We start from the raw sequence: 26,174 nt of genomic DNA on the forward strand, positions 1-26,174 counted from the left end.
CACCATGGTAATGGCGGATATGATTGTGCTCCTGCGGAAGCAAGGTGTCACTATTATCACATACTTGGATGATCTCCTCATAAAAGCGAGATCAAGAGAGCAGTTGCTGAACAGCGTATCACTTTCTCTGGAAGTGTAACGGCAACACGGCTGGATTCTATATATTCCAAAGTCGCAGTTGTTTCCTACAGCTCATCTGCCTCTCCTAGGCACGATCCTAGACACAGACCAGAAAAGGGTTATCTCCCGATAGAGAGAGCTCAGGAGCTCATGACACTGGTGAGAAATCTATTAAAACCAAAACAGGTGTCAGTGCATCACTGCACTCGAGTCCTGGGAAGGATGGTGGCATCATACGAGGCCATCCCCTTAAGCAGGTTCCATGCAAGGACCTTCCAATGGGACTTACTGGACAAGTGGTCCGGATCACCTCTTCAGATGCATCGGTTAATCACCCTATCCCCCAGGGCCAGGGTGTCTCTCCTGTGGTGGCTGCAGAGTGCTCACCTTCTCGAGGGCCGCAGATTCGGCATTCAGGACTGGATCCTGGTGACCACTGATGCAAGCCTCCGAGGGTGGGGGGCAGTTACACAGGGAAGAAATTTCCAAGGTCTGTGATCAAGTCAACTGACTTGCCTTCACATCAATATCCTGGAACTAAGGGCCATATACAATGCCCTAAGTCAAGCGGAGATCCTGCTTCGCGACCAACTGGTTCTGATCCAGTCAGACCGCAGGGGTTCATGTAAACCGCCAAGGTGGCACAAGGAGCAGGGTGGCGAGGGTAGAAGCCACCAGAATTCTTCGCTGGGCGGAGAATCAAGTAAGCACACTGTCAGCAGTGTTCGTTCCGGGAGTGGACATCTGGGAAGCAGACTTCCTCAGCAGGCACGACCTCCACCCGGGAAAGTGGGGACTTCATCAGGAAGTCTTCACGCATTTTGCAAATTGATGGGAACTGCCTAAGGTGGACTAGATGGCGTCCCACCTCAATAAAAAGCTAAAAAAGGTTTTACGCCGGGTCAAGGGACCCTCAGGTGATAGCTGTGGTCGCACTAGTAACACTGTGGGTGTTCCAGTCGGTCTCTGTATTCCCTCCTCTTCCTCTCATACACAAGGGCTGAGAATTGTAATAAAAGGAGGAGTGAAAACAATATTCTTTGCTCCGAATTGGCCAAGAAGGACTCGGTACCCGGAGCTGCAGGAAATGCTCTCAGAGGACTCAGGGCTTCTGCCTCTCAGACAGGACATGTTGCAACAGGGGCCCTGTCTGTTCCAAAATTTACCGTGGCTGCATTTGACGGCATGGCGGTTGAACGCCGGATCCTAGCGGAAAAGGGCATTCCGGATGCAGTTATTCCTACGCTGATAAAGGTTATGAAAGACGTGACAGCAAGACTTTTTCACTGTATATGGCGAAAATAGGTTGCTTGGTGTGAGGCCGGGAAGGCCCTACAGAGGAATTCCAGCGGGGTCGATTCCTGCACTTCCTACAGTCAGGAGTGACTATGGGCCTAAAATTAGGATCCATAAAGGTCAAGATTTCGGCCCTATACATTTTCTCTAAAAATGAACTGGCTTCACTGCCTGAAGTTCAGATGTTGTTCCGGGGGTGCTGCATATTCAGCCTCCTTTTGTGCCACCGGTGGCACCTTGGGATCTTAACGTTGTGTTGGATTTCCTGAAATCCCACTGGTTTGAGCCACTTAAGACCATGGAGCTAAAATATCTCACGTGGAAAGTGGTCATGCTATTGGCCTTAGCTTCGGCTAGGCGTGTGTCAGTATTGACGGTTTTGTCATGTAAAAACCCTTATCTGATCTTCCATATGGACAGGGCAGAATTGAGGACTCGTCCCCAATTTCTTCCTAGGGTGGTATCATCGTTTAATTTGAACCAGCCTATTGTGGTGCCTGCGGCTACTAGGGACTTGGAGGATTCCAAGTTGCTGGACGTAGTCCGGGTTTTGAAAATGTATGTTTCCAGAAAGGCGGGAGTCGGAAAGTCTGACTCGCTGTTTATTCTGTATGCAGCCAACAAGGTTGGCGCTCCTGCTTCGATGCAGACTATTGTTCGCTGGATCTATAGCACGATTCAGCTGGTTCACTCTGCGGCTTGATTGCCACATCCAAAATGGTGAAAGCCCATTCCACAAGGAAGGTGGGCTCTTCTTGGGCGGCTGCCTGAGGGGTCTCGGCTTTACAGCTTTGCCGAGCTGCTACTTGGTCGGGGTCAAACAAGTTTGCTAAGTTCTACAAGTTTGATACCCTGGCTGAGGAGGACCTTGAGTTTGCTCATGCGGTGCTGCAGAGTCATCCGCACTCTCCCGCCCGTTTGGGAGCTTTGGTATAATCCCCATGGTCCTTACGGAGTTCCCAGCATCCACTAGGACGTCAGAGAAAATAAGAATTTACTCACCGGTAATTCTATTTCTCGTAGTCTGTAGTGGATGCTGGGCGCCCGTCCCAAGTGCGGACTCTCTGCAATACATGTATATAGTTATTGCTTAACTAAAGGGTTATTGTTATGAGCCATCTGTTACTGAGGCTCAGTTGTTGTTCATACTGTTAACTGGGTATGGTTATCACAAGTTACACGGTGTGATTGGTGTGGCTGGTATGAGTCTTACCCTGGATTCCAAATCCTTTCCTTGTTGTGTCAGCTCTTCCGGGCACAGTTTCCTTAACTGAGGTCTGGAGGAGGGGCATAGAGGGAGGAGCCAGTGCACACCAGATAGTACCTAATCTTTCTTTTAGAGTGCCCAGTCTCCTGCGGAGCCCGTCTATTCCCCATGGTCCTTACGGAGTTCCCAGCATCCACTACGGACTACGAGAAATAGAATTACCGGTGAGTAAATTCTTATTTTCATATACACCTTATACACACAGCCTGAAGGTCATTTTAGCCAATATTTTTAATAACTTTATGCATTAAACAAAGTGTGTCTACATTCTCACAATTCATTTATATTTCATATACACCTTATACACACAGCCTGAAGGTCATTTAATACAATATTTTTAATAGCTTTGTGTATTAAACAAAGTTTGTGTACATTGAGCCATCAGAAAACAAAGGTTTCACTATCTCACTCTCACTCAAAAAATTCCGTATTTCGGAATATTTGGATATGGGATACTCAACCTGTATAAGTGGAACTTAACTCACTTGAGTTAATGATGAGCGAATAGGTACATTTCATTACTTACAGCAGGTCATTTTGATATCCGGATGTTTAAATTTAGACTCTCGAGCCTTCTAGGGATTTATGTCCACATAATCACCCCATGAATTCTGTTCAGGAATATTCAAGATTAAAAATTGTTACCTTACAACATATTATGTTAATTTTATGCTGGGTGATATAAGAAGGTTGTTGTGACAGTTACCTGGGGGGGAAAGTGAAGGCTACTTAGCATTTAGTGTGTGTTTGCTTCTTGTATAATTCAACCTGGGTTGACAGCCAGGTCTAATACGATGAACATGTCAGTTCACTTGACGTGACCAGGTTGTCTTCACTATTACTGTCACTTTGTGTTAGGTCTGCCACGCTTCATATATGGTATTACCGTACAACCTCTCTGCAATTCAGTATGGCTTTTGTGTTTTTAGATATATAGATAGATAGATAGATAGATAGATAGATAGATAGATAGATAGAGGTACAGAGATTAATTAGAACATAGGTAGCAGGATTCCATGGAAAAGAAAATAGGGGGACATTTACTAAGTGATAAGAGCGGAGAAGTGAGCCAGTGGAGAAATTGCCCCATCAACCAATCAGCAGCTCTGTATCATTTTATAGCATGCAAATTATAGATGTTACTTCAGTGCTGATTGGTTGATGGAGCAACTTCTCCACTGGCTCACTTCTCCGCTCTTATCACTGCTTAGTAAATGTCCCCCTTTGTGCACAAAGTTATGGATGGGGGGAATATGGCGCTGGATAGTATGACAATGGACAGACAGATAATATGTCCTCCTCCATATCATACAGATGTGCACTAATCATGTATTTGGGAATCTGCACATTACCTTCCATTTGTCTGTTTGTGAATGTGCAACGTCTTATGCAAAAAAGATACCACAGTCCTTATGGGTTGTGTTTGTGTGACCGACAGTTGGGAGACCGCCGGTCACTATACCGACACAGGGTCCAGGCTTTTAGATGGCCGGGGGGCACATCGAAGACCCTTGCAGGCTCCCCGCTCTCGCCACACAGCGGGCTCGTGGCTCACTGCGCTCGCCACAGGTTCTATTCCCACTCTATTGGTGTTGTGGGAATAGTCCCTGTTGGTCGGCATGCCGACTGCCGGGCTGTTCACTGTTTGGGATCCCGGCGTCGGTATAGTGACCGACGGTCTCCCTACTGCCAGACATATAACCGCATCCTGTCCTTATAATGAGTCCACCACAGATGCTTGTTTCAGACACTCAAAGACAGTTGGCTTGGAATCTCTGTTCTCCTATGATTTTCCTTCATAGCCATTGGTAAGAGAGTCTCTCATGGACAGTCTTCATTTCTCACAGTCTCCAGCCAGAGCTGGAACAATCAGAGGTATTGGTTTTAGGAAAAATAAGAATTTACTTACCGATAATTCTATTTCTCGTAGTCCGTAGTGGATGCTGGGGACTCCGTCAGGACCATGGGGAATAGCGGCTCCGCAGGAGACAGGGCACAAAAATAAAGCTTTAGGATTAGGTGGTGTGTACTGGCTCCTCCCCCTATGACCCTCCTCCAAGCCTCAGTTAGGATACTGTGCCCGGACGAGCGTACACAATAAGGAAGGATTTTGAATCCCGGGTAAGACTCATACCAGCCACACCAATCACACCGTATAACTTGTGATCTGAACCCAGTTAACAGTATGACAAACGTAGGAGCCTCTGAACAGACGGCTCACAATAATAACAACCCGAATTTGTTTGTAACAATAACTATGTACAAGTATTGCAGACAATCCGCACTTGGGATGGGCGCCCAGCATCCACTACGGACTACGAGAAATAGAATTATCGGTAAGTAAATTCTTATTTTCTCTAACGTCCTAAGTGGATGCTGGGGACTCCGTCAGGACCATGGGGATTATACCAAAGCTCCCAAACGGGCGGGAGAATGCGGATGACTCTGCAGCACCGAATGAGAGAACTCAAGGTCCTCCTCAGCCAGGGTATCAAATTTGTAGAATTTTGCAAATGTGTTTGCCCCTGACCAAGTAGCCGCTCGGCAGAGTTGTAATGCCGAGACCCCCCGGGCAGCCGCCCAGGATGAGCCCACTTTCCTTGTGGAATGGGCCTTGACAGATTTAGGTTGTGGCAAGCCTGCCACAGAATGTGCAAGTTGAATTGTGCTACAAATCCAACGAGCAATCGTCTGCTTAGAAGCAGGAGCACCCATCTTGTTGGGTGCATACAATATAAACAGTGAGTCAGACTTTCTGTTTCCCGCCGTTCTTGAAATATATATTTTCAATGCCCGGACCACGTCCAACAACTTGGAATCCTCCAAATCGTTAGTAGCCGCAGGCACCACAATAGGCTGGTTCAGGTGAAACGCTGACACCACCTTAGGCAGAAAATGAGGACGTGTCCGCAGTTCTGCCCTGTCCGCATGGAAAATCAGATATGGGCTCTTATATGATAAAGCCGCCAATTCTGATACTCTCCTGGCTGAAGCCAGGGCCAGTAGCATGGTTACTTTCCATGTAAGATACTTCAACTCCACCGATTTGAGCGGCTCAAACCAATGGGATTTGAGAAAATCCAAGACTACATTAAGATCCCACGGTGCCACTGGGGGCACAACCGGGGGCTGTATATGTAGTACTCCTTTTACAAAAGTCTGGACTTCAGGAACTGAAGCCAATTCTTTCTGGAAGAAAATCGACAGGGCCGAAATTTGAACCTTAATGGACCCCAATTTGAGGCCCATAGACAATCCTGTTTGCAGGAAATGTAGGAATCGACCCAGTTGAAATTCCTCCGTGGGGGCCTTCCTGGCCTCACACCACGCAACATATTTTCTCCAAATGCGGTGATAATGTTGTGCAGTCACCTCCTTCCTGGCTTTTACCAGTGTAGGAATGACCTCTTCCGGAATGCCTTTTTCCCTTAGAATTCGGCGTTCAACCGCCATGCCGTCAAACGCAGCCGCGGTAAGTCTTGGAATAGACACGGTCCCTGCTGAAGCAGGTCCGGTCTTAGAGGTAGAGGCCACGGATCCTCCGTGAGCATCTCTTGAAGTTCCGGGTACCAAGTTCTTCTTGGCCAATCCGGAGCCACTAGTATCGTTCTTACTCCCTTTTGCCGTATAATTCTCAGTACCTTTGGTATGAGAGGCAGAGGAGGGAACACATACACTGACTGGAACACCCACGGTGTTACCAGAGCGTCCACAGCTATTGCCTGAGGGTCTCTTGACCTGGCGCAATACCTGTCCAGTTTTTTGTTGAGGCGGGACGCCATCATATCCACCATTGGTTTTTCCCAACGGTTCACAATCATGTGGAAGACTTCTGGATGAAGTCCCCACTCTCCCGGGTGTAGATCGTGTCTGCTGAGGAAGTCTGCTTCCCAGTTGTCCACTCCCGGAATGAATACTGCTGACAGTGCTATCACATGATCTTCCGCCCAGCGAAGAATCCTTGCAGCTTCTGCCATTGCTGTCCTGCTTCTTGTGCCGCCCTGTCTGTTTACGTGGGCGACTGCCGTGATGTTGTCCGACTGGATCAACACCGGCTGACCCTGAAGCAGGGGTTTTGCCAGACTTAGAGCATTGTAAATCGCTCTTAGCTCCAGTATATTTATGTGAAGAGACATCTCCAGGCTTGACCATACTCCCTGGAAGTTTCTTCCCTGTGTGACCGCTCCCCAGCCTCTCAGACTGGCATCCGTGGTCACCAGGACCCAGTCCTGTATGCCGAATCTGCGGCCCTCTAACAGATGAGCACTCTGCAACCACCACAGAAGAGACACCCTTGTCCGTGGCGATAAGGTTATCCGCTGATGCATCTGCAGATGCGATCCGGACCATTTGTCCAGCAGATCCCACTGAAAAGTTCGTGCGTGGAATCTGCCGAATGGAATCGCTTCGTAAGAAGCCACCATCTTTCCCAGGACTCTTGTGCATTGATGCACAGACACTTTTCCTGGTTTTAGGAGGTTCCTGACAAGTTCGGATAACTCCCTGGCTTTCTCCTCCGGAAGAAACACCTTTTTCTGAACCGTGTCCAGAATCATTCCCAGGAACAGCAGACGTGTCGTCGGGGTCAACTGAGATTTTGGAAAATTCAGAATCCACCCGTGTTGTTGCAGCACTAGTTGGGTTAGTGATACTCCGTCTTCCAGCTGTTCTCTGGACCTTGCCCTTATCAGGAGATCGTCCAAGTAAGGGATAATTAATACGCCTCTTCTTCGCAGAAGAATCATCATTTCGGCCATTACCTTGGTAAAGACCCGAGGTGCCGTGGACAATCCAAACGGCAGCGTCTGAAACTGATAATGACAGTTTTGCACCACGAACCTGAGGTACCCTTGATGTGAAGGGCAAATTGGGACATGTAGGTAAGCATCCTTTATGTCCAGGGACACCATAAAGTCCCCTTCTTCCAGATTCGCTATCACTGCTCTGAGTGACTCCATCTTGAACTTGAATTTTTGTATGTACAGGTTCAAAGATTTCAGATTTAGAATAGGTCTTACCGAGCCGTCCGGCTTCGGTACCACAAATAGCGTGGAGTAATACCCCTTTCCCTGTTGTAGGAGGGGTACCTTGACTATCACCTGCTGAGAAAACAGCTTGTGAATGGCTTCCAATACCGTCGCCCTGTCTGAGGGAGACGTTGGCAAAGCAGACTTTAGGAACCGGCGAGGGGGAGACTTCTCGAATTTCAACCTGTAACCCTGAGATACTACCTGCAGAATCCAGGGGTCCACCTGTGAGCAAGCCCACTGTGCGCTGAATTTCTTGAGTCGACCCCCCACCGCTCCTGAGTCCGCTTGTAAGGCCCCAGCGTCATGCTGAGGGCTTTGCAGAACCCTGGGAGGGCTTCTGTTCCTGGGCAGGGGCTGCTTGCTGCCCTCTCTTACCCCTTCCTCTGCCCCGAGGCAGATATGACTGTCCTTTTGTCCGCTTGTTCTTATAGGACCGAAAGGACTGCGGCTGAAAAGACGGTGTCTTTTTCTGTTGGGAGGGGGTCTGAGGTAAAAAGGTGGATTTTCCGGCAGTTGCCGTGGCCACCAGATCCGATAGACCGACGCCAAATAATTCCTCCCCTTTATACGGCAATACTTCCATATGTCGTTTGGAATCCGCATCACCTGACCACTGTCGCGTCCATAAACTCCTTCTGGCAGATATGGACATCGCATTTACTCTCGATGCCAGAGTGCAAATATCTCTCTGAGCATCTCGCATATAAAGGAAAGCATCCTTTAATTGCTCTATAGTCAATAAAATACTGTCCCTATCCAGGGTATCAATATTTTCAGTCAGGGAATCCAACCAGACGACCCCAGCACTGCACATCCAGGCTGAGGCGATGGCTGGTCGCAGTATAACACCAGTATGTGTGTATATACTTTTTAGGGTAGTTTCCATTCTCCTATCAGCTGGATCCCTGAGGGCGGCCGTATCAGGAGACGGTAACGCCACTTGTTTTGATAAGCGTGTGAGCGCCTTATCCACCCTAGGGGGTGTTTCCCAGCGCGCCCTAACCTCTGGCGGGAAAGGGTATAATGCTAATAACTTTTTTGAAATTAGCATTTTTCTATCTGGGTTAACCCACGCTTCATCACATACATCATTTAATTCCTCTGATTCAGGAAAAACTACAGGTAGTTTTTTCACCCCCCACATAATACCCCTTTTTGTGGTACTTGCAGTATCAGAGATATGCAAAGCCTCCTTCATTGCCGTGATCATATAACGTGTGGCCCTACTTGAAAATACGTTTGTTTCATCACCGTCGACACTAGATTCAGTGTCTGTGTCTGGGTCTGTGTCGACCGACTGAGGTAAAGGGCGCTTTACAGCCCCTGACGGTGTCTGAGACGCCTGGGCAGGTACTAACTGGTTTGCCGGCCGTCTCATGTCGTCAACTGATTTTTGTAATGTGCTGACATTATCACGTAATTCCATAAACAAAGCCATCCATTCCGGTGTCGACTCCCTGGGGGGTGACATCACCATTATCGGCAATTGCTCTGCCTCCACACCAACATCGTCCTCATACATGTCGACACACACGTACCGACACACAGCAGACACACAGGGAATGCTCTTATCGAAGACAGGACCCCACTAGCCCTTTGGGGAGACAGAGGGAGAGTTTGCCAGCACACACCCAAGCGCTATAATATATATGGGAACAACCTTATATAAGTGTTGTTCTTTATAGCAGCTTAAATATATCAAATATCGCCAAAAAAATGCCCCCCCTCTCTGTTTTACCCTGTTTCTGTAGTGCAGTGCAGGGGAGAGTCCTGGGAGCCTTCCTCACAGCGGAGCTGAGCAGGAAAATGGCGCTGTGTGCTGAGGAGAATAAGCTCCGCCCCCTATTTCGGCGGGCTTTTCTCCCGTGGTTTTAGATAACTGGCATGGGTTAAATACATACATATAGCCTCAATGGCTATATGTGATGTATTCTTTTGCCATAAAGGTAATAAATATTGCTGCCCAGGGCGCCCCCAGCAGCGCCCTGCACCCTCCGTGACCGCTTGGTGTGAAGTGTGTGACAACAATGGCGCACAGCTGCAGTGCTGTGCGCTACCTTCATGAAGACTGAAGAGCCTTCTGCCGCCTGTTTCCGGACCTTCAATCTTCAGCATCTGTAAGGGGGGTCGGCGGCGCGGCTCCGGGACGAACCCCAGGGTGAGACCTGTGTTCCGACTCCCTCTGGAGCTAATGGTGTCCAGTAGCCTAAGAATCCAATCCATCCTGCACGCAGGTGAGTTGAAATTCTCTCCCCTAAGTCCCTCGATGCAGTGAGCCTGTTGCCAGCAGGACTCACTGAAAATAAAAAACCTAAAAACTTTTTCTAAGCAGCTCTTTAGGAGAGCCACCTAGATTGCACCCTGCTCGGACGGGCACAAAAACTGAGGCTTGGAGGAGGGTCATAGGGGGAGGAGCTAGTACACACCACCTAATCCTAAAGCTTTATTTTTGTGCCCTGTCTCCTGCGGAGCCGCTATTCCCCATGGTCCTGACGGAGTCCCCAGCATCCACTTAGGACGTTAGAGAAATAAGCTTCACTGCGGTTCATCAAAGGTTATAAAAGAACCCATTAATAAGTGCTGATAGAATTGATTGATATTCCTGTGGGAGACATCTCTCTGGACCTTAGATCCTCAGAATGTATGACTACGTATAGGGTAAGATGATGTTTTACAACATATATCATATATATATATATATATATATATATATATATATATATATATATATATATATATATATATCCCCAAATCAGATGCTTGAACTTTAACTATGAAACAGACAGGGAGTTTATTGCTTATGGTACCTTAAAGATCATCTTACAGTATTTAGTATATACAGTACAATTAAGTGAATCCAGATACAGTATTAACAGAAATGAGTATTTTATGTACAACAACAGATATAGGCCCTCATTCCGAGTTGTTCGCTCGCTAGCTACTTTTAGCAGCATTGCACACGCTAGGCCGCCGCCCTCTGGGAGTGTATCTTAGCATAGCAGAATAGCGAACAAAAGATTAGCAGAATTGCTACTAACTAATTCTTTGCAGTTTCTGAGTAGCTCCAGACCTACTCACAGATTGCGATCAGCTCAGTCCGTTTAGTTCCTGGTTTGACGTCACAAACACGCCCTGCGTTCGGCCAGCCACTCCCCCGTTTCTCCAGACACTCCCGCGTTTTTCCCTGACACGCCTGCGTTTTTTAGCACACTCCCGGAAAACGCTCAGTTACCACCCAGAAACGCCCCTTTCCTGTCAATCATTCACCGATCAGCAGTGCGACTGAAAAGCGTCGTACGAACACCAGCAAATCTACTAAGTTTTTAGTTAAATAACTAAGTGCATGCGCGCTGCGTACCATGCGCATGCGCATTTAGCAACAAATCGCAGCATAGCTAAAATCGGCAACGAGCGAACAACTCGGAATGACCACCATAACTTTTCTCTTTGTAAGAATGTAGTTTGTGGGTTCTTTGAACTTATTACTGGTGGAGATTTATCAAATCTACCATAGAGGGTTAGTGGAGGTATGGCCTGCATAAACAAATCAGATTCTAGCTATCATTTATCTGGTGCATTCTGTAAAATGTTCACTGATTGGTTACTACGGCAACACCTCCCTTTATCTTTTTAGAAAGTTTGATAACTATCCCACAGGGTTTTACAGACAGTGGCCCTCATTCCGAGTTGTTCGCTCGCAAGCTGCTTTTAGCAGCATTGCACACGCTAAGCCGCCGCCTACTGGGAGTGTATCTTAGCTTAGCAGAATTGCGAACAAAGTATTCGCAATATTGCGAAAAGATTTTTCTGTGCAGTTTCTGAGTAGTTCGAGACTCTTCCAGTGCGATCAGTTCAGTGCTTGTCGTTCCTGGTTTGACGTCACAAACACACCCAGCGTTCGCCCAGACACTCCCCCGTTTCTTCAGCCACTCCCGCGTTTTTCCCAGAAACGGCAGCGTTTTTTCACACACTCCCATAAAACGGCCAGTTTCCGCCCAGAAACACCCACTTCCTGTCAATCACACTCCGATCACCAGAACGAAGAAAAAACCTTGTAATGCCGTGAGTAAAATACCAAACTTCTTAGCAAATTTACTTGGCGCAGTCGCAGTGCGAACATTGCGCATGCACAATTAGCGGAAAATCGCTGCGATGCGAAGAAAATTACCGAGCGAACAACTCGGAATGAGGGCCAGTATAAGTGTGTAAGTAAACCAGATAAGTTTGATGCCTTTTTTCAGCATGTTGACTTCCCCTAAACAGCATTTGGAATTCTATGTGCTGGGAGAATAAGCCTATTAAATAAAGATTTTTGTTTTTTGATAATACAGTATGTTATTTTTGTTTTCAAAGTAAGGGGGTCCAATTGCGGGGGAAGGGTGCCAGTTGCCTTTGCAGCACAGAAACAGAGGCCCTTGGATTTCAGGACCCGTTCGCACACAGGGGAGGGGGGGGGGTTTGGGGGGTGGATATGTGGGAGGTGGAGGGGGACGTGTAAGTTGTTCATCAGGATTTGTCTCAATGATTATGTTTGTAATTCAGGAGGCTACTTTTTTGCGTTATGTTTTGTGTTACATAGGAGCGTAGTGGTTAAATAAAAATACATCTAACGATGGCGTTACCCATCGGGCCCAAGTGGTACATATGGGAATGCAGACAAACGACAAACTCAGAAAACTGCATTTTTGGAGATTTGGATGTATTTTAGCCTTCAGTACATCCCATCCAGTATAACGCTGAGCAATGTACTTTTGCCCTGTGTGGTTCATTGCAGTAAAATGTAAATATTTGCAATAGTGGTCATATAATGATGTTTAGTGAGTGTGACGTAGCTGCCATCTGTCTGTAATTCCCAGGCATGGTCCAAGCATTTACAGATTTGTCCCTGGAAATATGCATCTTTGGAAATTGTCCCAATACCCAGACGAAACCTGGTTGTTCTGCCCCATAGAATAGTGCACCCAGTGATAAACAAGTACAGCTCTGCATTAATCTGGGCTTAGCTGCAGTTTTATCCTGTCTCTCTCCGGGATCCGGTCTTTAGGTCGACAGTAAGTAGGTTGACACTGTCTAGGTCGACCACTATTGGTCAACAGTAAGTAGGTCGACATGGTTTCTAGGACGACAGGGACTCTAGGTCGACATGTTCGAGGTAGACATGACAAAAGGTCGACAGTTTTTCACTTTTTTCTTCTTCATTTTTTTAACCTTTTCATACTTTACGATTCATGTGGACTACAATTGGGAACGGTAACCTGTGCCGAGCGCAGCGGAGCGAGGCACCTTGCCCGAAGCATGCGAGGGGACACGGTGCACTAATTGGGGTCACTGTACGGAGAAAACGGCACCAAAAAATAAGAATTTACTTACCGATAATTCTATTTCTCGTAGTCCGTAGTGGAGGCTGGGGACTCCGTAAGGACCATGGGGAATAGCGGCTCCGCAGGAGACTGGGCACAAAAGTAAAGCTTTAGAACTACCTGGTGTGCACTGGCTCCTCCCCCTATGACCCTCCTCCAAGCCTCAGTTAGGATACTGTGCCCGGACGAGCGTACACAATAAGGAAGGAATTTGAATCCCGGGTAAGACTCATACCAGCCACACCAATCACACCATATAACTTGTGATCTAAACCCAGTTAACAGCATGATAACAGAGGAGCCTCTAGAAAAGATGGCTCACTACAGCAATAACCCGATTTTTTGGTAACAATAACTATGTACCAGTATTGCAGACAATCCGCACTTGGGATGGGCGCCCAGCATCCACTACGGACTACGAGAAATAGAATTATCGGTAAGTAAATTCTTATTTTCTCTAACGTCCTAAGTGGATGCTGGGGACTCCGTAAGGACCATGGGGATTATACCAAAGCTCCCAAACGGGCGGGAGAGTGCGGATGACTCTGCAGCACCAAATGAGAGAACACCAGGTCCTCCTCAGCCAGGGTATCAAATTTGTAGAATTTTACAAACGTATTTGCTCCTGACCAAGTAGCTGCTCGGCAAAGTTGTAAAGCCGAGACCCCTCGGGCAGCCGCCCAAGATGAGCCCACCTTCCTTGTGGAATGGGCTTTTACAGATTTTGGCTGTGGCAGGCCTGCCACAGAATGTGCAAGCTGAATTGTACTACAAATCCAACGAGCAATAGTCTGCTTAGAAGCAGGAGCACCCAGCTTGTTGGGTGCATACAGAATAAACAACGAGTCAGATTTTCTGACTCCAGCCGTCCTGGAAACCTATATGTCCAGGGCTCTGACAACGTCTAGCAACTTGGAGTCCTCCAAGTCCCTAGTAGCCGCAGGCACCACAATAGGTTGATTCAGGTGAAACGCTGAAAACCACCTTAGGGAGAAACTGAGGACAAGTCCTCAATTCCGCCCTGTCCGAATGGAAAATCAGATGAGGGCTTTTACAGGATAAAGCCGCCAATTCTGACACGCACCTGGCCCAGGCCAGGGCCAACAGCATGACCAATTTCCATGTGAGATATTTTAACTCCACATATTTAAGTGGTTCAAACCAATGTGACTTTTGGAACCCAAAAACTACATTTAGATCCCAATGTGCCACTGGAGGCACAAAAGGAGGCTGTATATACAGTACTCCTTTCACAAACGTCTGAACTTCAGGGACTGAAGCTAGTTCTTTTTGGAAGAAAATTGACAGGGCCGAAACTTGAACCTTAATGGACCCCCATTTCAGGCCCATAGACACTCCTGTTTGCAGGAAATGTAGGAATCGACCTAGTTGAAAATTCCTCCGTCGGGGCCTTACTGGCCTTGCACCACGCAACATATTTTCGCCAAATGCGGTGATAATGTTTTGCGGTTATATCTTTCCTGGCTTTGATCAGGATAGGAATGACTTCATTCGGAATGCCTTTCTCCTTCAGGATCCGGCGTTCAACCGCCATGCCGTCAAACGCAGCCGCGGTAAGTCTTGGAACAGACAGGGTCCTTGCTGGAGCAAGTCCTTCTTGGCCAATCCGGAGCCACGAATATAGTGCTTACTCCTCTCCATCTTATAATTCTCAGTACCTTGGGTATGAGAGGCAGAGGAGGGAACACATACACTGACTGGTACACCCACTGTGTTACCAGAGCGTCTACAGCTATTGCCTGAGGGTCCCTTGACCTGGCGCAATACTTGTCGAGTTTTATAAACATGTGGAAGACTTCTGGGTGAAGTCCCCACTCTCCCGGGTGGAGGTCGTGTCTGCTGAGGAAGTCTGCTTCCCAGTTGTCCACTCCCGGAATGAATACTGCTGACAGTGCTATCACATGATTTTCCGCCCAGCGAAGAATCGTTGCAGCTTCTGCCATTGCCCTCCTGCTTCTTGTGTCACCCTGTCTGTTTACGTGGGTGACTGCCGTGATGTTGTCCGAATGGATCAACTCCGAGTGACCTTGAAGCAGAGGTCTTGCTGAGCTTAGAGCATTGTAAATGGCCCTTAGCTTCAGGATATTTATGTGAAGTGATGTCTCCAGGCTTGACCATAAGCTCTGGAAATTCCTTCCCTGTGTGACTGCTCCCCAGCCTCGCAGGCTGGCATCCGTGGTCACCAGGCCCCAGTCCTGAATGTGCGGCCATCTAGAAGATGAGCACTCTGCAACCACCACAGGAGAGACACCCTTGTTCTTGGTGACAGGGTTATCCGCTGATGCATCTGAAGATGCGACCCGGACCATTTGTCCAGCAGGTCCCACTGGAAAGTTCTTGCGTGGAATCTGCCGAATGGGATTGCTTCGTAGGAAGCCACCATTTTTCCCAGAACCATTTCATTGATGTACTGAGACTTGGCTCGGTTATAGGAGGTTCCCGACTAGCACGGATAACTCCCTGACTTTCTCCTCCGGGAGAAACACCTTTTTCTGGACTGTGTCCAGGATCATCCCTAAGAACAGAAGACGAGTCGTCGGAATCAGCTGCGATTTTGGAATATTGAGAATCCAATCGTGCTGCCGCAACACTACCTGAGATAGTGCTACACCGACCTCCAACTGTTCCCTGGATCTTACCCTTATCAGGGAATCGCCCAAGTAAGGGATAACTAAAATTCCCTTCCTTCGAAGGAGTATCATCATTTCGGCCATTACCTTGGTAAAGACCCGGGGTGCCGTGGACCATCCCTACGGCAGCGTCTGAAACTGATAGTGACAGTTCTGTACCATAAACCTGAGGTACCCTTGGTGAGAAGGGTAAATTTTAACATGAAGGTAAGCATCCTTGATGTCCCGAGACATCATGTAGTCCCCTTCTTCCAGGTTCGCAATCACTGCTCTGAGTGACTCAATCTTGAATTTGAACCTCCGTATGTAAGTGTTCAAGATTTTAGATTTAGAATCGGTCTCACCGAGCCGTCCGGCTTCGGTACCACAACAGTGTGGAATAATACCCCGTTCCCTGTTGCAGGAGGGGTACCTTGATTATCACCTGCTGGGAATACAGCTTGTGAATGGCTTCCAAAACTGCCTCCCTGTCAGAAGGAGACATCGTAAAAGCCGACTTTAGGAAACGGCGAGGGGGAGACGTCTCGAATTCCAATTTGTACCCCTGAGATATCACCTGAAGGATCCAGGGGTCTACTTGCGAGTGAGCCCACTGCGCGCTGAAATTCATTGAGACGGGCCCCCACCGTGCCTGATTCTGCTTGTAAAGCCCCAGCGTCATACTGAGGGCTTGGCAGAGGCGGGAGAGGGTTTCTGTTCCTGGGAACTGGCTGATTTCTGCAGCCTATTTCCTCTCCCTCTGTCACGGGGCAGAAATGAGGAACCTTTTGCCCGCTTGCCTACGAAAAGACTGCGCCTGATAATACGGCGTCTTCTTATGTTGAGAGGCGACCTGGGGTACAAACGTGGATTTCCCAGCTGTTGCCGTGGCCACCAGGTCTGAAAAGACCGACCCCAAATAACTCCTCCCCTTAATAAGGCAATACTTCCAAATGCCGTTTTGGAATCCGCCTCACCTGACCACTGTCGTGTCCATAACCCTCTACTGGCAGAAATGGACAACGCACTTAGACTTGATGCCAGTCGGCAAATATTCCGCTGTGCATCACTCATATATAGAAATGCATCTTTTAAATGCTCTATAGGCAATAATATACTGTCCCTATCTAGGGTATCAATATTTTCAGTCAGGGAATCCGACCATGCCAACCCAGCACTGCACATCCAGGCTGAGGCGATTGCTGGTCGCAGTATAACACCAGTATGTGTGTAAATACATTTTAGGATACCCTCCTGCTTTCTATCAGCAGGATCCTTAAGGGCGGCCATCTCAGGAGAGGGTAGAGCCCTTGTTCTTACAAGCGTGTGAGCGCTTTATCCACCCTAGGGGGTGTTTCCCAACGCACCCTAACCTCTGGCGGGAAAGGATATAATGCCAATAACATTTTAGAAATTATCAGTTGTTATCGGGGGAAACCCACGCATCATCACACACCTCATTTAATTTCTCAGATTCAGGAAAACTACAGGTAGTTTTTCCTCACCGAACATAATACCCCTTTTTGGTGGTACTCGTATTATCAGAAATGTGTAAAACATTTTTCATTGTCTCAATCATGTAACGTGTGGCCCTACTGGAAGTCACATTTGTCTCTTCACCGTCGACACTGGAGTCAGTATCCGTGTCGGCGTCTATATCTGCCATCTGAGGTAACGGGCGCTTTAGAGCCCCTGACGGCCTATGAGACGTCTGGACAGGCACAAGCTGAGTAGCCGGCTGTCTCATGTCAACCACTGTCTTTTATACAGAGCTGACACTGTTACGTAATTCCTTCCAACAGTTCATCCACTCAGGTGTCGACCCCCTAGGGGGTGACATCACTATTATAGGCAATCTGCTCCGTCTCCACATCATTTTTCTCCTCATACATGTCGACACAAACGTACCGACAAACAGCACACACACAGGGAATGCTCTGATAGAGGACAGGACCCCACTAGCCCTTTGGGGAGACAGAGGGAGAGTTTGCCAGCACACACCAGAGCGCTATATATATACAGGGATAACCTTATATAAGTGTTTTTCCCCTTATAGCTGCTGTAATTTTTAATACTGCGCGTAATTAGTGCCCCCCTCTCTTTTTTAACCCTTTCTGTAGTGTAGTGACTGCAGGGGAGAGCCAGGGAGCTTCCCTCCAACGGAGCTGTGAGGGAAAATGGCGCCAGTGTGCTGAGGAGATAGGCTCCGCCCCCTTCTCGGCGGCCTTATTTCCCGTTTTTTTGTGTATTTTGGCAGGGGTTAAATTCATCCATATAGCCCAGGAGCTATATGTGATGCATTTTTTGCCATCCAAGGTGTTTTTATTGCTGCTCAGGGCGCCCCCCCCCAGCGCCCTGCACCCTCAGTGACCGGAGTGTGAAGTGTGCTGAGAGCAATGGCGCACAGCTGCAGTGCTGTGCGCTACCTTGTTGAAGACAGGACGTCTTCTGCCGCCGATTTTCCGGACCTCTTCTGTCTTCTGGCTCTGTAAGGGGGCCGGCGGCGCGGCTCTGGGACCTATCCATGGGTGGGCCTGTGATCGGTCCTTCTGGAGCTAATGTCCAGTAGCCTAAGAAGCCCAATCCACTCTGCACGCAGGTGAGTTCGCTTCTTCTCCCCTTAGTCCCTCGATGCAGTGAGCCTGTTGCCAGCAGGTCTCACTGAACATAAAAAACCTAAAACTAAACTTTTCACTAAGCAGCTCAGGAGAGCCACCTAGTGTGCACCCTTCTCGTTCGGGCACAAAAATCTGAGGCTTGGAGGAGGGTCATAGGGGGAGGAGCCAGTGCACACCAGGTAGTTCTAAAGCTTTACTTTTGTGCCCAGTCTCCTGCGGAGCCGCTATTCCCCATGGTCCTTACGGAGTCCCCAGCATCCACTTAGGACGTTAGAGAAATAGTACAAAAAACTCATGTCAATCTTTTCTCATGTCGACCTAGTATATGTCGACCTAGAGTCCATGTCGACCTTACTGTCAACCAATAGTGGTCGACCTAGACACTGTTGACCTAAGTCTAATCTACCTAACATACCACACCCCTCTCTCCAGGGATGCGGTCAAGATCCCGCCAGACGGGATCCCGGCGGTCGGAATACCGACACCGGGATCCCGACCGGCACAATCCCGACATATTCTCCCTCTGTGGGTGTCCATGACACCCATAGAGGGAGAATAAATTAGTGTGCCGAGAGTAGTGAGGCACCGTGCCCACAGCGTGGCGAGCGCTGCCGGGATTGTGCTGGTCGGGATCCCGGTGTTGGTATTCCGACCGCCGGGATCCCATCTGGCGGGATCTCGTACTGATCTCTCCCCAGTAGTGTTATTTAGGTAAGGATTCTCAACTAAACTTACATACTGTACATGATACATTAACCCTTTATTTTAAACCAAAAATGTGCATTTGTTTAATAAGGAAAATATTGCGATACTGCTACCTGTGTAAATTTATCATTCTGTCAATTTGTCTTTGAACAGAGCGACTGGGACCTCCACTGGACATTCTTCTGGAAGCTGTGAACTGTACGGCCTTCAGTGTACAATGGCGAATGCCCAGACAACATATACACAACATCAATGGCTACACAGTAAGTGAGGAGATAACAGACAACGTAATAATCCTAAAATGCTTTTCGTTACATCACAAAAGAAAAACTAAACTATGGATTCCTGGACTTTGGGACTAGAGCACGGATTCATGGTGACATTTTCTGTTCTTCTTGTAACATAATCAAAAGTAATAGTGATTGGTAGATATGAGCAAAAATTTTCAAAACTGTTACATGGTTTATTCTGTATTTGGCTTAAAAATTTTGTACGTTCCTCTTGTGAAATTTGAGAATGTGTCCCACACGGAATTACCTCTATGTTTTTTTGTTCCATCCAGAATTCAAACCACATCATAGTAGAATATTCACACGGCCATTGCCCCAGTCTGACGTACGCTCACCGCAAATGTGAATGTTTTTGCGTAAAGCTGGTTACTCACTTGTCCAATCTTTGGAAGGTCCCATTCCCTGGCCGACTGGTTTGTTTGACACCTGGCAGCGCTAGTTTGACTATGTAGGTATAAATCACACTGTTAGCACATTGAAGCGATAAAACAATTCACATACTGTATTTAATAAAAACAACAGAAATGCATAATTCACATTAAACATACATTACATATGCATACTTTGAAATATGGATTAATGAATTCCACCCCTCAAGAATATAGCCTCACAGTTTATAGAACCACTTAATGTCACGTAACGTTACCGCACTTGTACCGCTGGAGGATTAGTAGATGACTTTATCCAGTATGGTCCAGGTTTCACTTCACCCACTTGACAGCTTTTTCTATAGATCTATAGATCGCATTTGCAAAGCTGCTTTACAAATGCGATCCATACTGAACGAAGGCCAGAGTTTGCTTATATCACTATCCGGAACAGGGCAGCTGCGACTTACTGTACGTACGGCGGGCTTGTGTGATTCACGGGACTTGGCAAACTCTGAGAAGTGAGGCCACACCTGTTCTGAAAAAAATAATTATAAATGAAGTGCTCGCTGCCACTTTGTGCCACGGTGGGGGCATTTATCCACCTCAACAGCTGGCACAGACCCACTCAGAGAAACCCGGGAATTTAATACCCTCTCTGTCCTTGTGCCGCTGATCCTGAACTGAGGAGATTCCAGACAAATGAAAGTGCACCATGCAACATTGCTGATCCCCTCTGTTTACCCACCCAGTGCATTCACATACCGGTTTTGGAACTGTCCCAGAAAATCAATCTGTGCTTACTGTTACCTGCTGATAGTAGTGCACAGGTTCTCAAACTCGGTCCTCAGGACCCCACACAGTGCATGTTTTGCAGGTCTCCTCACAGAATCTAGGGATGTGCACCTGAAATTTTTCGGGTTTTGTGTTTTGGTTTTGGGTTCGGTTCCGTGGCCGTGTTTTGGGTTCGAACGCGTTTTGGCAAAACCTCACCGAATTTTTTTTGTCGGATTCGGGTGTGTTTTGGATTCGGGTGTTTTTTACAAAAAACCCTAAAAAACAGCTTAAATCATAGAATTTGGGGGTCATTTTGATCCCATAGTATTATTAACCTCAATAACCATAATTTCCACTCATTTTCAGTCTATTCTGAACACCTCACACCTCACAATATTATTTTTAGTCCTAAAATTTGCACCAAGGTCGCTGGATGGCTAAGCTAAGCGACCCAAGTGGCCGACACAAACACCTGGCCCATCTAGGAGTGGCACTGCAGTGTCAGGCAGGATGGCCCTTCCAAAAACTACTCCCCAAACAGCACATGACGCAAAGAAGAAAAAAAAGAGGTGCAATGAGGTAGCTGTGTGAGTAAGATAAGCGACCCAAGTGGCCGACACAAACACCTGGCCCATCTAGGAGTGGCACTGCAGTGTCAGGCAGGATGGCCCTTCCAAAAACTACTCCCCAAACAGCACATGACGCAAAGAAGGAAAAAAAGAGGCGCAATGAGGTAGCTGTGTGAGTAAGATAAGCGACCCAAGTGGCCGACACAAACACCTGGCCAATCTAGGAGTGGCACTGCAGTGTCAGGCAGGATGGCCCTTCCAAAAACTACTCCCCAAACAGCACATGACGCAAAGAAGAAAAAAAAGAGGCGCAATGAGGTAGCTGTGTGAGTAAGATAAGCGACCCAAGTGGCCGACACAAACACCTGGCCCATCTAGGAGTGGCACTGCAGTGTCAGGCAGGATGGCCCTTCTAAAAAATACTCCCCAAACAGCACATGACGCAAAGAAAAATGAAAGAAAAAAGAGGTGCAAGATGGAATTGTCCTTGGGCCCTCCCACCCACCCTTATGTTGTATAAACAGGACATGCACACTTTAACCAACCCATCATTTCAGCGACAGGGTCTGCCACACGACTGTGACTGAAATGACTGGTTGGTTTGGGCCCCCACCAAAAAAGAAGCAATCAATCTCTCCTTGCACAAACTGGCTCTACAGAGGCAAGATGTCCACCTCATCATCATCGTCCGATTCATCACCCCTTTCACTGTGTACATCCCCCTCCTCACAGATTATTAATTCGTCCCCACTGGAATCCACCATCTCAGATCCCCGTGTACTTTCTGGAGGCAATTGCTGCTGGTGAATGTCTCCATGGAGTAATTGATTATAATTCATTTTAATGAACATCATCTTCTCCACATTTTCTGGAAGTAACCTCGTACGCCGATTGCTGACAAGGTGAGCGGCGGCACTAAACACTCTTTCGGAGTACACACTGGAGGGAGGGCAACTTAGGTAGAATAAAGCCAGTTTGTGCAAGGGCCTCCAAATTGCCTCTTTTCCCTGCCAGTATACGTACGGACTGTCTGACGTGCCTACTTGGATGCGGTCACTCATATAATCCTCCACCATTCTTTCAATGGTGAGAGAATCATATGCAGTGACAGTAGACGACATGTCAGTAATCGTTGGCAGGTCCTTCAGTCCGGACCAGATGTCAGCATCAGCAGTCGCTCCAGACTGCCCTGCATCACCGCCAGCGGGTGGGCTCGGAATTCGTAGCCTTTTCCTCGCACCCCCAGTTGCAGGAGAATGTGAAGGAGGAGATGTTGACAGGTCGCGTTCCGCTTGACTTGACAATTTTCTCACCAGCAGTTCTTTGAACCCCTGCAGACTTGTGTCTGCCGGAAAGAGAGATCCAACGTAGGTTTTAAATCTAGGATTGAGCATGGTGGCCAAAATGTAGTGCTCTGATTTCAACAGATTGACCACACGTGAATCCTGGTTAAGCGAATGAAGGGCTCCATCCACAAGTCCCACATGCCTAGCGGAATCGCTCTGTTTTAGCTCCTCCTTCAATGCCTCCAGCTTCTTCTGCAAAAGCCTGATGAGGGGAATGACTTGACTCAGGCTGGCAGTGTCTGAACTGACTTCACGTGTGGCAAGTTCAAAGGGCAGCAGAACCTTGCACAACGTTGAAATCATTCTCCACTGCGCTTGAGACAGGTGCATTCCACCTCCTTTGCCTATATCGTGGCCAGATGTATAGGCTTGAATGGCCTTTTGCTGCTCCTCCATCCTCTGAAGCATATAGAGGGTTGAATTCCACCTCGTTACCACCTCTTGCTTCAGATGATGGCAGGGCAGGTTCAGGTTTTTTTGGTGGTGCTCCAGTCTTCTGTACGCGGTGCCTGCACGCCGAAAGTGGCCCGCAATTCTTCTGGCCACCGACAGCATCTCTTGCACGCCCCTGTCGTTTTTTAAATAATTCTGCACCACCAAATTCAAGGTATGTGCAAAACATGGGACGTGCTGGAATTTGCCCAGATGTAATGCGCGCACAATATTGCTGGCGTTGTCCGATGTCACAAATCCCCAGGAGAGTCCAATTGGGGTAAGCCATTCTGCGATGATCTTCCTCAGTTGCCGTAAGAGGTTTTCAGCTGTGTGCGTATTCTGGAAAGCGGTGATACAAAGCGTAGCCTGCCTAGGAATGAGTTGGCGTTTGCGAGATCCTGCTACTGGTGCCGCCGCTGCTGTTCTTGCAGCGGGAGGCAATACATCTACCCAGTGGGCTGTCACAGTCATGTAGTCCTGAGTCTGCCCTGCTCCACTTGTCCACATGTCCGTGGTTAAGTGGACATTGGGTACAACTGCATTTTTTAGGACACTGGTGAGTCTTTTTCTGACGTCCGTGTACATTCTCGGTATCGCCTGCCTAGAGAAGTGGAACCTAGATGGTATTTGGTAACGGGGGCACACTGCCTCAATAAATTGTCTAGTTCCCTGTGAACTAACGGCGGATACCGGACGCACGTCTAACACCAACATAGTTGTCAAGGCCTCAGTTATCCGCTTTGCAGCAGGATGACTGCTGTGATATTTCATCTTCCTCGCAAAGGACTGTTGGACAGTCAATTGCTTACTGGAAGTAGTACAAGTGGTCTTCCGACTTCCCCTCTGGGATGACGATCGACTCCCAGCAGCAACAACAGCAGCGCCAGCAGCAGTAGGCATTACACTCAAGGATGCATCGGAGGAATCTCAGGCAGGAGAGGACTCGTCAGACTTGCCAGTGACATGGCCTGCAGGACTATTGGCTTTCCTGGGTAAGGAGGAAATTGACACTGAGGGAGTTGGTGGTGTGGTTTGCGCGAGCTTGGTTACAAGAGGAAGGGATTTACTGGTCAGTGGACTGCTTCCGCTGTCGCCCAAAGTTTTTGAACTTGTCACTGACTTATTATGAATGCGCTGCAGGTGACGTATAAGGGAGGATGTTCCGATGTGGTTAACGTCCTTACCCCTACTTATTACAGCTTGACAAAGGCAACACACGGCTTGACACCTGTTGTCCGCATTTCTGTTGAAATACTTCCACACTGAAGAGCTGATTTTTTTGGTATTTTCACCAGGCATGTCAATGGCCATATTCCTCCCACGGACAACAGGTGTCTCCCCGGGTGCCTGACTTAAACAAACCACCTCACCATCAGAATCCTCCTTGTCAATTTCCTCCCCAGCCCAAGCAACACCCATATCCTCATCCTGGTGTACTTCAACACTGACATCTTCAATTTCACTATCAGGAACTGGACTGCGGGTGCTCCTTTCAACACTTGCAGGGGGCGTGCAAATGGTGGAAGGCGCAAGCTCTTCCCGTCCAGTGTTGGGAAGGTCAGGCATCGCAACCGACACAATTGGACTCTCCTTTGGGATTTGGGATTTCGAAGAACGCACAGTTCTTTGCTGTGCTTTTGCCGCACGTCTTTTCTTTTTTCTAGCGAGAGGATGAGTGCTTCCATCCTCATGTGAAGCTGAACCACTAGCCATGAACATAGGCCAGGGCCTCAGCCGTTCCTTGCCACTCCGTGTCGTAAATGGCATATTGGCAAGTTTACGCTTCTCCTCAGACGCTTTTAATTTTGATTTTTGGGTCATTTTTTTACTGATCTTTTGTGTTTTGGATTTTACATGCTCTGTACTATGACATTGGGCATCGGCCTTGGCAGACGACGTTGATGGCATTTCATCGTGTCGGCCATGACTAGTGGCAGCAGCTTCAGCACGAGGTGGAAGTGGATCTTGATCTTTCCCTATTTTTTTAACCTCCACATTTTTGTTCTCCATATTTTGCGCACAACTAAAAGCCACCACAGGTATACAATGTAGATGGATGGAAAGTATAGTATTACTTATAATTATGGACGACGAGTGACGACACAGAGGTAGGTACAGCCGTGGCCTACCGTACTGCTGCTTAGTGCTTATATATATGATACACTGTATAACGGACCTGGTGGACACTGTCAGCAGACTGCTAAACAAACTAGTATGAAGAAGAAAAAAAAAACACCACAGGTATACAATGTAGATGGATGGATAGTATAGTATTACTTATACTTATGGACGACGAGTGACGACACAGAGGTAGGTACAGCCGTGGCCTACCGTACTGCTGCTTAGTGCTTATATATATGATATTATACTGTATAACGGACCTGGTGGACAGTGTCAGCAGACTGCTAAACTAGTATGAAGAAAGAAAAAAAAAACACCACAGGTATACAATGTAGATGGATGGATAGTATAGTATTACTTATACTTATGGACGACGAGTGACGACACAGAGGTAGGTACAGCCGTGGCCTACCGTACTGCTGCTTAGTGCTTATATATATGATATACTGTATAACGGACCTGGTGGACAGTGTCAGCAGACTGCTAAACTAGTATGAAGAAAGAAAAAAAAAAACACCACAGGTATACAATGTAGATGGATGGATAGTATAGTATTACTTATACTTATAGACGACGAGTGACGACACAGAGGTAGGTACAGCCGTGGCCTACCATACTGCTGCTTAGTGCTTATATATATGATATACTGTATAACGGACCTGGTGGACACTGTCAGCAGACTGCTAAACAAACTAGTATGACTATGAAGAAAGAAAAAAAAACCACCACAGGTATACAATGTAGATGGATGGATAGTATAGTATTACTTATACTTATGGACGACGAGTGACGACACAGAGGTAGGTACAGCCGTGGCCTACCGTACTGCTGCTTAGTGCTTAATTATATATATAATATACACTGTATAACGGACCTGGTGGACACTGTCAGCAGACTGCTAAACAAACTAGCATGAAGAAAGAAAAAAAAAACACCACAGTGTTTTTCAGGCAGACAAACGTATACTGGACTGGTGGTCACTGTCAGCAAAACTGTGCACTGTACTCCTGCTATAACTGCTCCCCAGTCCCCACAATTAGGCAGTGTGAGCAGTGCACTCAGCACAGATATATCATGCAGCAGTGCAGCACACTGAGTGAGCACAGATATGGTGGAGCGTTTTTTTTCAGGCAGAGAAACAACGGATTAAACTCAAAACCCTGCACTGTACTCCCTAACAGCTGCTCCCCGTCCCCAATCCTCCCCACAATTAAAACTAAGTCACTCAGTTGTTTTTTTTTT

General features: G+C 47.5%; 1 protein-coding gene across 1 annotated transcript in view; it reads left to right on the forward strand.

The window, feature by feature from the left end:
• Positions 1-26,174, forward strand: part of EGFLAM (EGF like, fibronectin type III and laminin G domains) — a 354,680-nt gene that overhangs the window by 137,214 nt on the left and 191,292 nt on the right. The window contains exon 2 of the mRNA XM_063961208.1: positions 19,180-19,289. Within this exon, the coding sequence (XP_063817278.1) occupies positions 19,180-19,289 (110 nt within the window). The remainder of the gene's footprint in view (positions 1-19,179; positions 19,290-26,174) is intronic.

The sequence above is a fragment of the Pseudophryne corroboree genome, chromosome 1 (genome assembly GCF_028390025.1).
Source record: "Pseudophryne corroboree isolate aPseCor3 chromosome 1, aPseCor3.hap2, whole genome shotgun sequence".
Lineage (NCBI taxonomy): Eukaryota > Metazoa > Chordata > Amphibia > Anura > Myobatrachidae > Pseudophryne > Pseudophryne corroboree.